Genomic DNA, 16,672 nt, shown 5'->3' on the forward strand with positions numbered 1-16,672 from the left:
AAGTTATATACTGTATCATTTTAATGCCTTTAAGGTGAAGTTATGAGGCAGCTGCTCTATCCCGTCAATGGGTCTTCCAGAGAGGATTCAAGTACAGCCAGCCATCACCCTGCAAGAAAATTAGGGAGAGTTTACAAACAAGATTTATACATACTGGATCTGTGTATGTCCACATAAAAGCTAAAATAATACTAATCAACACAAGAAACCATTCCTGTCATCTGAAAATTCTGCGCTTAATGAATTTACAGGTCATCTGGGCGGGAGGGAAAAAATTACAAGGGGGAAGAGAAACAATGGGAAGATGCAACAGATGAACTGCTGGTTTAAATAGCTGAACATACTGGCTAATGTAACAACACGGTCACATAATAATTCCCTCAGTCAGTCTTACTTCCCTTCCCCCTTTCCTCTAAGAAAGGGCAAAGACGAATTTATTAAAATCTGTTTCATTTCAAGCAGATGAAACCCAAGACTGTGTTTAAGATGTCCATGCTTGCTTATATTGGACAAGTATCCCTAGATCATGTTCACTTTAGTATGCTGAGATCAAGATTAGTAGGGGATGTGAGTACACAGCATTTGCAAATTAAGGTGTGGATTTTAAGGCAAAAAACATAGCTTTAAGTGCCTAACATTAGGTACCAAAAATTCAGGTTAAAATAAATCTAAACTGAAGGAAAGTGAACAGTTTACAATATGGACATGGAAAAATCCATTGCTCTTCCTTAAAGAGCTAGACTCTGGCAAAAATAGAATTTAAAACAATCAGTGGTATATAACAACACTAGCCCATGGTAAAAACCACAGACAAATTCATTGTCCTGTATGCAGAAACATGCTCTAGAGTCTTTAAAATAAGACAACAGAAATACCTCTTTGGCAAAATATTTTGGTTTCCACGCCGTTGTAAGAGCCACACGTTGCCTCTCCTCTGCTCGCTGTCTCTCTTCAAGGCGGTGCTTGTGTTCTGTTGCTGCATCAATATTACCTTCTTTCAGAGAATTGGTGACGTGTTGCCAAAGGTGCCTGGGTGATGGAGAAGCACAAGCGACAGAGTGAGAACACTTCTGCCGCAGCCGAGTGCCTGGCTAGACAACAGTACAGTGAGAGGCAGACTGATGCCATGTTCTCCATGCCATTTTTGCAAGTCACACAGCTTGTGAACCATCACTCTCCTAAGATATCCACCACATTTGTGGACCAGATTTTCATATTTGCTCAACTCCCAGTATTTTGCCATGCAAGTTAACTTTCTCAGTAGCTTTTGTCCATGTTCCTGACTCTTCACAACCTGAGCTTTTTTCTCAAAGCAGATGGATTTATTTTTATCATTCCCTGTTCACATTCTTTACTGATGATCCACCCCCAAATGACATGTGTTTATTCTGCATTTATTTGCAGTTAATTTTTGAATTATAAGGGAATGTTAGCCAAAAGCCAAGAGTACATTAAATTGGGACACTGACTGTTCCCACCAGGTTACTAACAGAGGAATTGATGCACTGATTCTAGGGAGCCCTTCTAGGTCTGTGCTTTATATTCCCAGTTAACAATAATCATCAGTATATAACCAAACTTGTTTTTCACACAACTGACCACATTCAGATGCAATGCCTTCACACACCACGCTAGCCTAGCAGAAACTTTGCCCAGAAAAATACTGAGAAGAAACCGACCGCAGCTTTCACGTATTTCCAGGGGTCTTTAAATGAGTTTTCGTTTACAATCTGATAAACTGCGTATCCTGCAGAAACACCGGATAGTTGTAATTTGCTTACTAGTATCCAAAAAACACAATAAATACACTGCAGAGCTACTTTAAGTTTCCTTATTTACTCCAACCTTTCTGTTCCTAAACTACAGGGGAAAAATGAGTTTGTGATAAGCAAGCATGTCTAGAAAGGAGGAAAATGGTATCTGTCCCTGCACAGTGACTCAAGACAAACCTTTGTACAATGAAGAGAACATATTTACAGATAATAAAATGAAGCTTAACTCACGTTTTTAAATCCTGCAATAAAATGTTCCTAAATTCAAGAAAAATATTGATTTCTCTGAAGATAAGTGTCAACAGTTATTGACAGTGAATAACAGAAGTTTTCTTCTAATGTACCTAGTCAGAGTTAGGCATGTGACGTGGGTGCTGAGAGCCTTAAAACCGTGTGTGTATTTATATCTCACATTGCATCACATTTTACATATTTTTATACCTATCTATATATTCCAAAATACATAAAACATGAAATTCCAGTGTAAATTATAAGATGTAACATCATGTGCAACAAACTGACTGATGTGACTACCATGTTACGATCACTCAATAAAGCAGGTGAAAACACTGCATTACCATTTTGCAAATGCTTATTAAAACACATACAAGCACTTTCCCCCTCTACAAAACTGATGTATACGTCACTATAATGCAATTTATATTCCAAAGTGCATACTCCAATACACTGCTTCAGCTCTTTGTGCCTAGATTAATGTGCTGTAGGAAGCGAGGAGTTTTTGAACCACACCATTTATAACTGCAGTTTGCTTCCCTGTTCTGTTCCCATCCAAGGTTCAGAAGCAGAACACTGTAACGCCTCTGCCCTTACCTTGATTCCAGCGGGCCTTGCTTTTCTATTGGCCTAATCTTTTTCCTGATAACAGGCAGTTTGTTAGTGTCAATCACTTTGGTTTCTCCGTTGCTGTAAGTAAATTCCAGCGTACCGTTCCATTCTCCCTGTGCCTTGCATACAATGGTGTTAGTGGGATTGTGTTTCACTTCGGCTGTAACCCTAATTCAAGAGGGAAGAAAAAAACACCACAGAAATAACTGGCAACATTTATTATCAGCACACGAAAGTGCTACCACAGCTAAGGCTACAAGCAGCTTTCTACATCTACAAAGTAATTTTTCAAGCCAAGTAGTGACTGTCTCCAAAAAGAAAGACTCAACCCAAAAAAGCTCTGCTAACGCAGCAATAGCTTTTGGATGACATTTTCCCAAAGTACAGCAGTAACCCAACTTAAAACTCTGATACTCAGCCATAACCCAGAATTGTTTATCTCATCAGCCTGAAAAACAACTCCTGACATTCATGTGACACTTTCAGTACACGTTATTTTCACACCTGAACATAATGCTGACAGATACCTATCTCAAAGACTTCAGGTACCTTTATTTTCTTCTTTAGCTCTGCAAGTTTACTTTTCAGCTGCTGAGAGGCAATGATTAAAGGTACCTCAGTGGTCCAAGAACTGATCTGAGAGTAAGTAAAATAGATAGGTAGGACTGGAAAACCAAAACGCAGGGGGAAGTTTCATATGTGTGTGTGTGTGTGTGTCTATGAACATGCACACATGTGCTTCAGCAAGCCATGTCAAGTGATCTGTAAACTCAATTAAGTTTTAAAATTATTAAACTAATACAGCACAACCTTCCCCCATTTTCACTCACCCTGATGGCACCAATTATTAATCTATACCTTTTAGAAAAACCCCTGTCAAAACAGCCCATGTTCATATTTGCCTGAACACAATATTGAAATGGTTGACAAACATATGGAAGAATAATCAGACCAACTGAAATAAGAGAGGTAACCACGCAAAAGCACAGCCTTCTCATGGACACTGCTACAGTGCGCAGCAGAACAAGAAAGAGGTCTGTGTACGTTAATGATTGGGTCATCAACTTGAGCATGGAAGTCTATCTTGCACAGCGCTTCTTCACACCCTTAATAAAGGGGAACCAAAGACACATAAATAATATTTTCATCATCTGGAATTTCTGTGCAGAAGTGGGAGTCCCCAGTAGGGAGCTACCGCTATGGGCAGCAACACTTCCGCTTCTCTCCTGCTTACAGGAGCTCCACCTGGAACACCAGTTCATCTACAAGACTCACACAGAAGCAGCAGCTGGTATAGCAGAAATACTGCCTTTTCTACGTACATTTTTCTGATCCTGCACTTACAGCAAGTTTTACAAGCTACAAAGCCTGGAAGAATACATTCACTTTAGTTTAATAAGAGAAATATATCCAATTCAGTTAAACAATATAAAATGTATAACTACAATAGACTGTGCTCTAAAGCTGTAAGTCATCTCAGACACTAATAGGAAAAGAAATTCAGATATCTGCCTATAAAATACTCCAACAGAAGATCCGAACAGATGCGCAAGAGTCTTTCCATTGAAATCCAGTAGCAGGTAAAGAAGAATAAGACAGTAATTCCTGTACCTGTGGACCTTCCCTCCATAGAATGGCTTGGTGTGGAACGTGACCGTCGCAGAATAGCCTGTTCTGGCACAATTGATGTTGACTTTCCCTCCAAGCTCCACCCACGGGATGGTAAGTATCGAGCGAGCATAGGCACTAGGCAGGGTGAAAACATACTCTTCTTCATGTTCCATCAAGTAAAGAACACCTACGTAGAAAGAAGGTTGAAAGTGAAATGATAAAAGTTCACTGGTAAGACCTGACAGTCACTGACCAATTACTGTCATTAAAATGTACTTCCACAGAGAGCACAACGTGCAACTCGCCTTGAAGGAGGGTACTGTCCGCTAAGAAAAAAAGTCTGCCCTCTGGAACAAATTTCTTCAAACAAACATTTTCAAAAGCACACAATCTGAATGTGTACCTAGTGTCCTTCATGGTACCAAATGGATTATCAGAAAATCTGACTGGGTTACTTATTTTGTGTTACTGACAAGCAATAACCTGTTGAAGCTGGAAAAAAATAACATTTGCTTGCAAAAAGCCATACTGAATATTCAGATGCTCACTCAATGTCTTCTCATAATCCCTCTCCAGACAAAACATGGGCATGGCCAACGGACTCTTCAGTTCTCCATTCAATCAGACACGACCAGGACCCCTCTGCTAATTTCTTACTGATGCACTTGTTGATGGCAGTGAAAGGCTCTCACTAGGTCTACCTGGGTGCAACTAAGAAACATGCTTAAGGAAGCCATTTGAAATCTCCTGTAAGTTTGCTCCTTCATTTCCAAATGCCCGGTTTCCCACACAGCCTTTGCAAAAGTCTTGCATAATCAACGAGGGGCCACCAAGGCCACTGCTGTATTACCACCAAGACCAATGTCTCTACCATGCAGGGAAAATTACTGGCAATTCTATTTCATTCTGTAAAGGTCCCTCCACCTCCAGCATTATGGAGTTGTAACTAAAAACAACAACATGCAGCAGCAGTAATTTTTCAAGACTATTTGGAACTACAAAGAAAGTTGCACGTCTGATCAGATCTTAGCTTCCCCTGGGGTTAAGGATACAGCTCTATCCCCACCATGGCTGTAGTTTGGCCTTCAGGATGACAATGAACAAGACAGGAACCAGGTAAAGAGCACCTTAAACCTTGCACACAGAATTACATCATGCCAAGTACCTGTAGTATATTTTTGATTAGAGTTTTATACTCTTTTGTGTCCCATTTAATAACTGCCTAAAGGCAAAAATTATAGCTTTGAAAATAATTTTTCACAACAGGAATTGAAAATAACCCATCACAGGAAGCACTCAGAACCCAGAAATACTTGAAAAAAAACATAATCAGGAAAATGATCTTGACATAGTAATAGTATCTGTTTAGAAACAAGATGAGCTTGAGCCAATTTGCCTTCACCCTGGGGCAGACAGGGGAAGGACACATTGGCAGTGCTATTGATTAGTTTGCCTATCTGTTTAAGGGACACTAATTTTGCAAAGTGATCTGACATGTAATGATGAAAAAGCACTAAATAGGAACAAGGCACTACTACTGCCAACTTAAAAATATGCCCTTAACGTTGTACGAAAACACAAACCTAAAAACATTCAAAATCTAAAAGCACAGAGCTGTAACAGAATCATCGTCTTAAATATTGGCTCCAATTAACAGAACTAAACGCAGGCACAGGAAGCTCTGCAACTTGTCACTTCTGCCTTCTGAAACTGTTCCATAGGAAAACATCTTTTGCAAACCAGAATAGTTCTATGCGGTTGTTCTCAGGACTTCTTCAACCTCAGCCTGCCAGCAATGACACAGCCAGCGCTTCTACTCCAGCAAGTTTGACGCAAACGAGCTGGAGAGTGCAAAAGCACAAACACAGAAAAGCAATGTTTTAAAAGGACCTTTAACCATTTTGCCTCGGCAAGTCACAAGTTCCTCGTGTCATGTGCTGAACCCTCACCGGCCGGGAACAGCCAGGACACAGCTGGAACACACACACATTTTGCCTCAAGCTTCCTCGGCTCCGTACCTGCAGGTAAAACCAGCTGAACACACTGCAGGAAGGCTGAACGACCCAACTCACCCGGGACACGCAGCCAGAAAGAACTTTTACTCAAAAAGACGACTCTGCTTATCAAACTCGTTAAATGGATCCTATAATAACATCAAATTAATAAAGAAAATCAAGAAGCCTTTTAACTAGATGATGATATTCAAAAAGGATCAAAGAAAGCTAATGAGTACTGATCAAACCCAGAAAGGAAACCTGGCAGTCTGCAATTGGGCATTTTCCACATAGAGAACTACAACAGGTTTTAGACTCACGTCTGTCAGCTTTCCTTTCTCCTCCTCTTCCCATTTATTCTCGACCTTTTTCATTACAGTCATGGGCAACAGACATGTAGCAGCAACCAGCTGCGGGAAATGGCCTGTGGTGCTACCCACGACGTCACATTTCCCCAGTCTTAATGGTCTAAGGACAGACACAATCCTCACACAGTCAAAAAGCACAGTCCACCTGAAAGCATCAGCTTCCAACATGACAGTTTTGGGGGTGTTGTTGTTGTGAGGTTTTTGTGTTTGGCTTTTTTTAAAAGACAAAAGGTCTAATAGCAGTATGGTGGACAGGTGTGGTGCTCACTACTGGGGAGAACCCCACTGTATTTATGAACCACACCTTCACGTGAGCTTCTCCAGATCCTCCTACTTCCCCGGGCCCAGCCATCCTCCTCTGACAGTCACTGCATGTCCCCACGCAAGAGGAAACTGCCATGATAAACACAATTTCCTTCTGGGTTAGTATAGGTTTGCTTTTGTCTCTCTGATGGGATCGATAGCTTTTTTCCTCCATACTCGAGTGGGAGGGACGCAGAGCTCTTATGAACGCTGCCAAGCACACTGAAAAGTGAACAGCAAACAACAGCAGTGAACTTCAATGTAAATATTTAACCACCATAGCAGGTTAGATATTAAAAACTGAACCCAGCTCTCTTGGCAGTATTTTTAGCACCTGGTAGCATATTTTTTGAATTCCTTAAACACCTGAATAAATACATTTTTAATGAAGTGCTATTTCACTTGAAATATGACTCCACCTCAGTAATTATAATCTAAAAAAGAATAAAGGGAAAATCTGAAATACCCACAACTTGATACTACTTTTAGTATTAATGTGACTGTTAGTTTTGCACTCCATCGTTTGCAGAGTCCACATGCAAAACCTCATTTAACTGAAGCACCACGAAGACTGTAGCTGCACCACCATATCCGAACTGAGACCCGTGCTCTCTTAGGGAAGAGGAAGCCAAAATGACAGAGTCAACATTTGTAACTGCTACCACAATTTGAATTCAAGTCCTACCCTGCCGAGTTTAAATCTTGAGAAATTAAAGGCAGAATAACTAAAATCTAACAGTTATTTTTAAAAGCGTTGTGCATTCTTAACATCTGCTTATAAGTAACATTACATTTTGACTGATCTTTAAAAATATCTGCTGGAAAACACACAGGCTATTTTTCTTCCCCTGCTTCCCCACTGTAAGGGATTATTCATTTTTAGTTTAAAAATGGCTATAAGTAAATATACGTGAAAAGTTGCAGAAGATTCTCCCATTTTCAGTAACGTTTCCTCCTCTCACATCAAAGAATTCTTTAGGAAACTGCAAATTCCTTTAAAAAAAATCTTAAGTATTTATAGGCAGCTAATATACATGGAAGAATGCACCAGATAAGTACTCTGGGAGGAACAGTGGATTTAGTAAACTGGTTTATTAGAAAAAAATCCCACAGAAAAGGATGAACTAGTAAACTAGTTTATTAGAAAAGAATCCCACAGAAAAGGGTGAATTTTTTATAACAATTTTGAAATTCCCCCTTGAAATGTCTTCAACACCTTTTACTCCTGCTTTTGACTAAGGCAACGTATTCACAGTCATGCTCGTTTCCACGACTCCTCAGCCTGCATTAAAGGAAGTGATGTTTGTGGCATATAATTTTCCCTGTTTGCCTATTACATGTCCCTCACTGATGCTGCAGCTTTGTGAATTGATTTTCCAGTAACACATATTGATGAAATACCCAGAGGAGACTCTGCATCAATAAGCTGCAGAACAAGCATGTGAAATTTAATGCTTCCCACTGATTGTATGGAGATCAATCTGAACAACAAATGGTACGTGGGACACAAATGGCCTAGGGCAGTTTCCTAGTTTAACAGGCTCTTCATACTGTCTGCATTATTCTTAACATGGCACAAACAGGAGTAAGTTACATACGGGATGAACCCCACACGGGTGTAGTGCATCACCAGCCGCACAGATTCACATGGGAAAACATGAGATGACAGAACCAGGCTCTTATCGTCTCAAAAACGTTCCAGCGAGCTGTGCTGCACTGCTTGTTTTCCAAAGAGTGGAGCCATTTGCTAAATTAAGTAATGAGTGCCATGCCATACGGAAACTGTTCTGAAACCACTGGGCTAAAAAATATTAATACAAAAATTAGTACTAGGGAAATATTTTGGTAGCTCTAGTTGCATGGAGTAGTCAATCGTTTGCACTGGTAAATTAAAAAGTCGCTAATGCCTCAAGAATAGAAATTATAGACCTGTACATCTACAAACACATACACATACATATATTTGAACAGAAAAAAAACCAAGAGAAAAAAACTTTCATTGCTTCCATTTAGATTTACCCTGGAAAGAGCACTGAACCTTTTCCCTACCTATCAAATCTTCTCAAGGTTTATTTCAATTTTAAAAATGATTTTTGGAAGCCTATACTTCACTAGTTTTTAAAGCATTTAAAATAGCAGGAGTGAAAACACAAGACATAACTAGCCAGTTGATAATACAGAGCAATCCACTTAAACGTACATTATGCTCTCTGCAAAATTAACCCGTGAGTCAAAGGTGATGCTTTTTGTTGGACTTTGCTGCTTTAGAACAAAACCCAAGAGCAGAAAAGGAACACGCACAGCCCACACTGATGTGTGCTCACCACAGCCTTTTCAACTAAAGCATCCTTATCCTACAACCAGTATCTGTTTGAAGATTCTTTGGATCATGTAAAAAACATTAAATATTTACATTGAATCCCCCATCCCTTGCTAATTTAAATCTTAATGTGATCCTATTCATTACACTCCTCCCTCACTCTCTCATTAGTACATAATTAACATCAACCAGAATTGGGGACTGTGCACGCAACATGAATTCTTTTATGCAAAATGCCCTCTCTTCTATTCAGGGTAGCTTTCTCATGAGGAAACTCAATGCTGACTGCTCTGAAGAATGGGGGTTTTGTTAATATAGTGAAGAAAAAGTTGAGACATTTTATTAGCAAGACAGATTTAGAGCCCTCATAACCACAGATGAAGGGCTAGCATATAAAACAGCTTCTCACACGGATTTCCAGCAGTGCTTTCCTACTCATTCTGCATCTCTGCAACTGATACTTACTTTGAATCAACAAACAAAAATCACAGACAGAAAAAAAAAATCTTAGTCACTTTGAGATGCAACATACACTAAAAATTGTACAATTAAGATACTGAGCTGTACCTTTTGTATGACAGGACCATACTGTCCTCAAATCCCCTAATTCTTTAAACTCTTACAGAAGCCTTTGTACTTCCATGACATCCTATTTCAGCATATCCACTGATGCTTCTAACAACAAAGCATAAAAAGCAACATGTTCTATACATCTAAGAACATTGTGACAAGTTAAAAAAAAAAAACACTTCAAAGGCACCACAGAAACATTAACAGTGTATTCCTTATACAATAAGGTCCAAAAATTCAGTACTACTATATTTCTGTAAATAGCCAACTGCAGTAGAAAAAGCTTCATTGAATTGTTTGAAGACCACACACAAAACTATTCAGCAGAGAGCAAAGTTTCAAAACAAATCACAGTTTTTTGTATTCAACACTAAGGTCACAACTAAGTTACAGGTCAAACAAAACTGTTCTGATAAATACCTGAACTAGAACAAGATGGTCACTTCCTACCACTGAATTACCCAAAACATTAATTGCAGCTCTCTAATGTTCTGTTTGGAAGGAAATTTTTTTCCTACATACATCAAATAGTACTGAATGAACGCACAGTATAATGAAACTGATATACCAACAACAGAATGATTTAAATGAAGTCTCAGAATGGACTTACAAAATCTAACAAAAAGTCAAAGGCACTCACATGTACATAAGTAAACTCCAGCAACAGCCAAAAAAAACAGGGTTGAATGCTCATAATGGAAAAAAAAAAAGAGGAGGAAGGGACAAGACAAAAAAAAAAAATCAACAATAACACATGATCAGTTTGGTCATCCAATGCACAGTAGCAAAAAAATAAACAAACAAAACCCAGGGATTTCTATGATTCATGAGATGTCATTTTGGCTCTTATAAAAAGCAGGATCAGTCATACTTCAATCACTCCTGAGAAACTCGCTTAATCTGGTTTTAACAGTTTAAAATAAGATTCTACAACTTTACCAGCCAATCTTGTGGTCAGAAAGCTTCTCCTAGCAGCTAACTTTAGTTTCTACCCAACTACCTTCATATACCTTCTGAGTAACAGCATGTCTTTCCTCAATCTACTCTTTGCTAGACTAACTCACCCCATTTGGAATGCTGGAATGCATAAAATGTCCTTGAATTCAAAGAAAATTTTCCAAATTATATTTCCATTAAAAAATTACTAGGCTCTGCATTACCAGACACGTAAATACAGAGTTTTTCCACATTGTAAGTCCAGCAGCTAATTTTTCTTGGTTCAGCAATCTATTCCCCAGTACTCATGCTGACCTCAACCTAATACAGAATTTATACTTATGCAGCACGTGAGAAAGAAACGTCTGCACTAGATTCTAATTTTTGCACAGCTTGACAAATCTACAAACCAACTTAATCAGGAAGACTTTCCTGGGACTAAAATAAATTAAAAAAAAAAATTTAAGAAAGTGTAGTTTCAAGTGAAGAAACTGCACTGCGAAGCAAACATTTTAAACTAAGGCTGTCAGGCTTAGGCTGGCAGTTTTCAGATAGTGGAAAACCTTCAGTGGTACAACTTCTTGCTGCCTATTGCTAGTCCTCAACATGCAACAGAAATGCTTGGGCTGCACTGGAGTTTCTCCATCACTTCCCAGAAATGCTGTCACCATGAAGCTGCATGCTTCTGCACTGCTTACGTGAACAAAAAAGATGAATGATAACTATAAATTGGTAAACCCAAACTTCCTCCCAAAATGCCAATCATAAAGACAGCAGCAAACCTTGCAATAAAAGGGTTCACCATTGCAGATGTTCCCCAAAGCCTGCCTCCACTCCTGGGATATCTCCAGGATCATAGGGGGAAAAAAAAAAAAAAGGGGGGTAGGGGAGAACTTATTCTCACAAACATATATTAAACAATCCTTGGGGTAAGGAAGAGGTTAATTCCTAGACCCTTTCTCTCTCAAAACTGGGACACATCAGGACTTTGAAGTCTTAAATAATCCCCACAGTAGACACCCCCAATCCCAGGGAACCGTGTGCTCTAGCAGCAAGAAAAAAAAATTTCCCTACTCCTACATAATCATAAGTGACTTTGTGTTTAATTTTATTTCCATTAAATAGCTCCTTTCACTGAGAAAAACAGTACTAGAAACAAATATGTACCAGAACAATGCAGCAAGTGAAACCAATGACTCAGGCTGGCAGTAGCACAGCTGGGAGACAGAGAGAAGGACCGATTTCCCTTCTGACACTCCCTTTCCAACTTCCTTAACTCCATATTAAAAGCAAAATACCTAAATCACAGGAAGAAGGAAACAGCCATGCTGTTACATTCTTTAACTATCACCACAATATCAAATCCAGTAGTAAGGAAGTTTCATGGCTCTTCTACAAAAAAGAGAATATATTGCCATCAGGAAAGAAGCTACTGTAGCCCTTTCTTACGTTTGAGTTTGTTCTTTAGTTCTAACTAGTAGAAATAGCAGAACATATCTGTATGTTTTCACTGTAATTGTTTTGTTGTTATTAATAAGCAAAACCAAATCACTACATTTCCCACTCTACTTTTTTACTACTTTAATATCATATTATTTAACATAATGATGACAAAAAGCAGCATTTACCGTAAGTTGTCCTGGTGCTTCTGAGACCACAGTCTAAAAACTAGTTAAGACAAAACACTAAAAACCATACTCAGGAAATTACACTCAAATGGCAAAAGGGACTGACTAAATTGATTAGAAACATTAAATCAATACATTAGCAGTCAGTAACAATACTGTTACAGGTGTGTTTATCAGTTCAGATTATCCATTAAGAATTTTTTATGATTTCGTGTATTTCTGAATTCACGTTGAGGAATGACTTATCACAAAGCAGACTGTGTATGTTTGATACAGCAAATCACGATTTATATCTTGACTACGTGACTTGCTATAAAGCTTTAGGTAATACACTAACTTTGTAAACACTACAGAAACCACGATTCTTTGCAGAAACTATGAAAAGAGAATGTTAGGCTTAAGTAAAAATGTGTTTTTTCCTATTGCTTTGCTCCAGTTGTGAAACTGTCCCATACTGGATCACCTATTACTTTAAAAGTGAGCAAGACAAATAAAAATGTTCTTACAGAACGTACTGTCAGTAGCCATTTGCTACTACAATTTAAGATATGACTGTACTTCAGATATAACTAACAGTCACGCATAAATATAAACACACATTTGTATACATAATGTGTGTCTCACATTTTGTCTGGACAGAAAAAAGTTACATGAACCCTACAGTTTTAATTCCAAACTTCACAAAAGCAAATAGCCACAAGGTTCAAATGAAAGGTCAGAGGGAGAGCAAGCAGGAAAATATCTGGATTTCTGTTGTGTTGACACCTACAACTTAGCTGAAAAAAACAAGATAAAAGTACATTTCTTACCTTCACCTACCATAGAAACACCTATTGACATGCCCATAAACTTGCTTTTGGTCCATACGTGAGCGTTCACACACATTTTCTTCTCTTTGCACTCACAGTAAAAGCAAGATACCGGTGGATGATGGGATACTTGTTCAGCTACAAACCTCAGCTTGTAGCACATGGACTGGTCCTGGCCAAACTCCTTGGCTGGGTCCTTAGAAACCGTGGAGACACCGTTAGTTCTGAATGCTTTCACTTTATCTTTAGGCACATCCCACGAGCAATGAAACGTTTCACCAATTATAGGGTTATAGGGCTTCTTGGCAACCGCTCCCTTTCGGCCTTCGTGAAAAGCTGTTAGATAATACTCCACAAAGCAGATAATTCTTTCCTCAGGAGTGGCTCCAGCTGCAATTGACAAAAACAGGTCTGGATGGGCCATGAAATTTGCATACATCTCCAGCAGGGATCTTTTCTCCAAAATAAATGTTGGAAGCACTACCTGTATGCAAAGCAGACAAAGGCAGATATGATTTCCCCATGATCATACTACCACGGGGAAAGGGGGGAGAGAACAGTTAAGACAGCTGCAATTCTGGCCCTGCCAAGTTTCGAGACAGCGTATTTTCTTCCCCTGCCACAGCAATTTCATTTTCTTTGCAGTGTAAATAATGAGTGAAGGAAAAAGCAGTGGCCTTGATAGCCATGCAGGCTGCTTCCTATTTCATTATGATTCTCAACAGCAGCTCACGCAACAGGGATGGGCTGTTCTGCTCACGTGGAAATCTGCCTTTTCCTCTCCTCTCAGTTAACAAACCAACCATTGCTCTCCTTGTTTACAGGACAAAAACATACTTTGATGTAAATTAATTTACATCAAACATCAACAAACCCAACTAATAACCCTCCCAAAAGGGTAGGGCACACCCTTCCAAACCACTAGAAGATGAGTATTTTATATAAACATACACATCCCCAACCTGTAAGCGGTGATAGTGCAAGGGGTACATCTACCCATTCTGTCAAACAACTGGGCTCTCAATTTCACTCCTAGGCCCTTGACCACCCACTGCACACGTATTAGATCCCTTGCAGCCTCTAACAAACCAAGCCAACTAGATCCAACCAAAACCAAATCTCGGGTGTGTTTCCAAGGTTAAAACTATACCAAGGACTCCTTCCAAGAGGCAGGAAACCACTCCAGGTTTGACTCCCTCTGCCCTACACTGTCATCGTATGTGTCATGTCCCCTCCCACCTCCCAAGTCAAATCTCTTGCCACTTCTAGGCTCTCCTCCAGGCACACAGCACATCCCCTCAGTTTGAGATTGTACCATACTACTGTGGTGGGCCCCTGCATGCCTTCACCTTATTTCAGGCAAGTTGAAACAAACCAAAACTGCACAAACTGTTACATTAATATCGTGGGACTATGGGGGCCCAGAAAAAATCTGGGACTGAGCACTAGGCAGTCTGCAGTGGAGGGAGCCAGCCCTGAGTGATTTGGATGCGGTCTCAAGTGGCTCACCGAGCAACGCAGATGTTGCCAAAGTCACCCACTTAGGAATAACACTATCAAAAGTTTTCAATGAAACATCCTGGAGTGCACTGCAAGACAGGCAAGGGCTACAGGACCTAAAATAATTTATTTCTTTCCGTACCTTCTCCCTTACCCTCCACACCTTGTGCAGGAGTGTCCCAGGGGAGGTCAGGGGTCGCTCCTGCATGACCAACAAGGAACTTCTGGCACACACAAATTTGTCTAGAGTCAAAGTGGCTCAATGATGCCAGATGCAGACCAACAGCTGTCCCCTATTAAAGAAATTCTTCTGCTTTCCTCATTAATTCTTCATTGCATTTACTTTTTCCCTTTCCCAAAAGCAAGGGTTATTTACAGCAGGCATGGAGCCACCCTTCAAACATAAACACATTTGCTTTCCCCCCTGCAGCTCCAGCTTGCTATTCTAAGTGGGACCAAAGCACAGTTCAGTCCTTTTGGATCCCGTGGATAATGAAATAGAAGCTGTCAAACTTTTATTCATCTTTTAGTTCTTTTCAAAGAAAACTTGTAAACGTGAAAAAAAAATTCCAGTCGCAATGGCTCAAACGCAGTCTTAACAGCTACACAGGAAGTCAACATACCACCACTGCAAAAAAAAAAAAAACCAGATCACTTCTCCATTTGGTAACATACACGCTCATTCGCTCTCTCCTTCTGTATATTATTTACACACATACAATCTTTTACAGGCTAATAATTTTTACAAGTTTAGATATAAATCAAGCAAAGTTCCATCTGTAATACTCCTCTGACTCTGTTCTGTAAGCCTTGAGGACTCTACATAGTCTCTAGTTACCAACCTAATGAGGCCCCAAAAGATGCAGGACCTTAATTTTACACTATGAGTGGCAAACTACTGCATGTTAAAGACAGCCTACAGTCCCCCTGGTGGTGAGATAGCGAGGGGCTGAGGACACCAGTTTTTAAAAGTGAAATCTAAAACTTTGGAAGGCAAAGTACGAAGGCAGTAGATGTTAGCTCTTTAAACAATTCTGTCTTACTTGCAGCATTCTCATTCTGACCAAATATGCATTATTTGATATAATCTTAAAAAATGCAATTCAGCATTACTGACCCTCAACACAGGATCTCATTTTAATATAAATTAAAAATCAGGTTATCAAAGGGGAAACTGACAGCAAAACATAGGAAAAAAAAAAACAACATCACTTCCGACTAGAAATACTAGTAGTGACTATCATAAGTTCACTGCACAGACTTGAGGAGGCAGAGAAACTCATTTGAATAAACAGCACTCTGCATCTCATTATGTCCAAGTGTCTCTCTCTAAAAAGAGTGACCTTTATTAGCACAAATGGAGGAGAAGAAAACTACAGACCATACTTAAGATGATCCAAATTTTATGGTACATTAAGACTGCTGTGGTTTCATCCTGTTGACTTGATCACATAGTCCTTGTATCTACTCTCTCAAGTATTAGCTGTGTGCTTTGCAGCTACATACTTAATACAGCTATGCCAACATAGCCACTAAATGAGATGTTACGAATCACTAGATTGTTATTATTCAGTTTCAAGAATAAATTTAAAATCTGAACAAAGCTTGAACTCTAGCTCAAATGATCTTGCTTTAAAAGCCCAACTAAAATGGAAACTACATCCTTAATTGTAGCAGGAAAGGATCCACTGCAAAACAGAGAATTGACCTGTTTCCTCAAAAGGAGACTGAACTACATACGAAAATTATTTGAGTTTTTAAGCTTACACAATCCCAGTATTACAAAATATGCCTAGAAAGCATTTCTTTTTACTAAATAATCTCATTGCCTGAAAGTTTCAATATGCAACACCACCACAGAATAACATAGTCAAAAAAAAAAAAATCATCAATCACACCAGTCTTTTTTTTTTTTTTAATTGGTCCTATCTTGATTTCTGCAGAAATAAGCAAAGTAGAAATAAACAAAATTTGGAAGCATACGGTATTCTTCTCGCCAGCGTTGGACTGTCACA

The 16,672-nt window shown here is 39.2% G+C and overlaps 1 protein-coding gene across 1 annotated transcript; it reads right to left on the minus strand.

The window, feature by feature from the left end:
- Positions 1-14,451, minus strand: LOC104078833 (oxysterol-binding protein-related protein 10-like). Its single transcript, XM_009580623.1, has 6 exons — positions 14,308-14,451; positions 13,158-13,641; positions 4,230-4,416; positions 2,604-2,786; positions 876-1,029; positions 1-109 (listed from the first exon to the last, which is right to left on the minus strand). The coding sequence occupies exons 1-6, from the start codon at positions 14,449-14,451 to the stop codon at positions 65-67; spliced, it is 1,197 nt and encodes a 398-aa protein (XP_009578918.1). The 3' UTR covers positions 1-64.
- Between the last annotated feature and the right edge of the window lie 2,221 nt (positions 14,452-16,672).

This window comes from Fulmarus glacialis, unplaced genomic scaffold (assembly GCF_000690835.1).
Source record: "Fulmarus glacialis isolate BGI_N327 unplaced genomic scaffold, ASM69083v1 scaffold12336, whole genome shotgun sequence".
Classification (NCBI taxonomy): Eukaryota; Metazoa; Chordata; class Aves; order Procellariiformes; family Procellariidae; genus Fulmarus; species Fulmarus glacialis.

Coding starts and splice junctions, on each gene's coding strand:
- LOC104078833 (XM_009580623.1), bottom strand. CDS start 14,451: ATGTGCTGTGTGCCTGGAGGAGAGCCTAGAAGTGGCAAGAGATTTGAC. Junction 13,642..14,307: donor CCTCTTGGAAGGAGTCCTTG/GTATAGTTTTAA, acceptor CTTTGCATACAG/GTAGTGCTTCCAACATTTAT. Junction 1,030..2,603: donor CAAGGCCCGCTGGAATCAAG/GTAAGGGCAGAG, acceptor TCCATCACCCAG/GCACCTTTGGCAACACGTCA.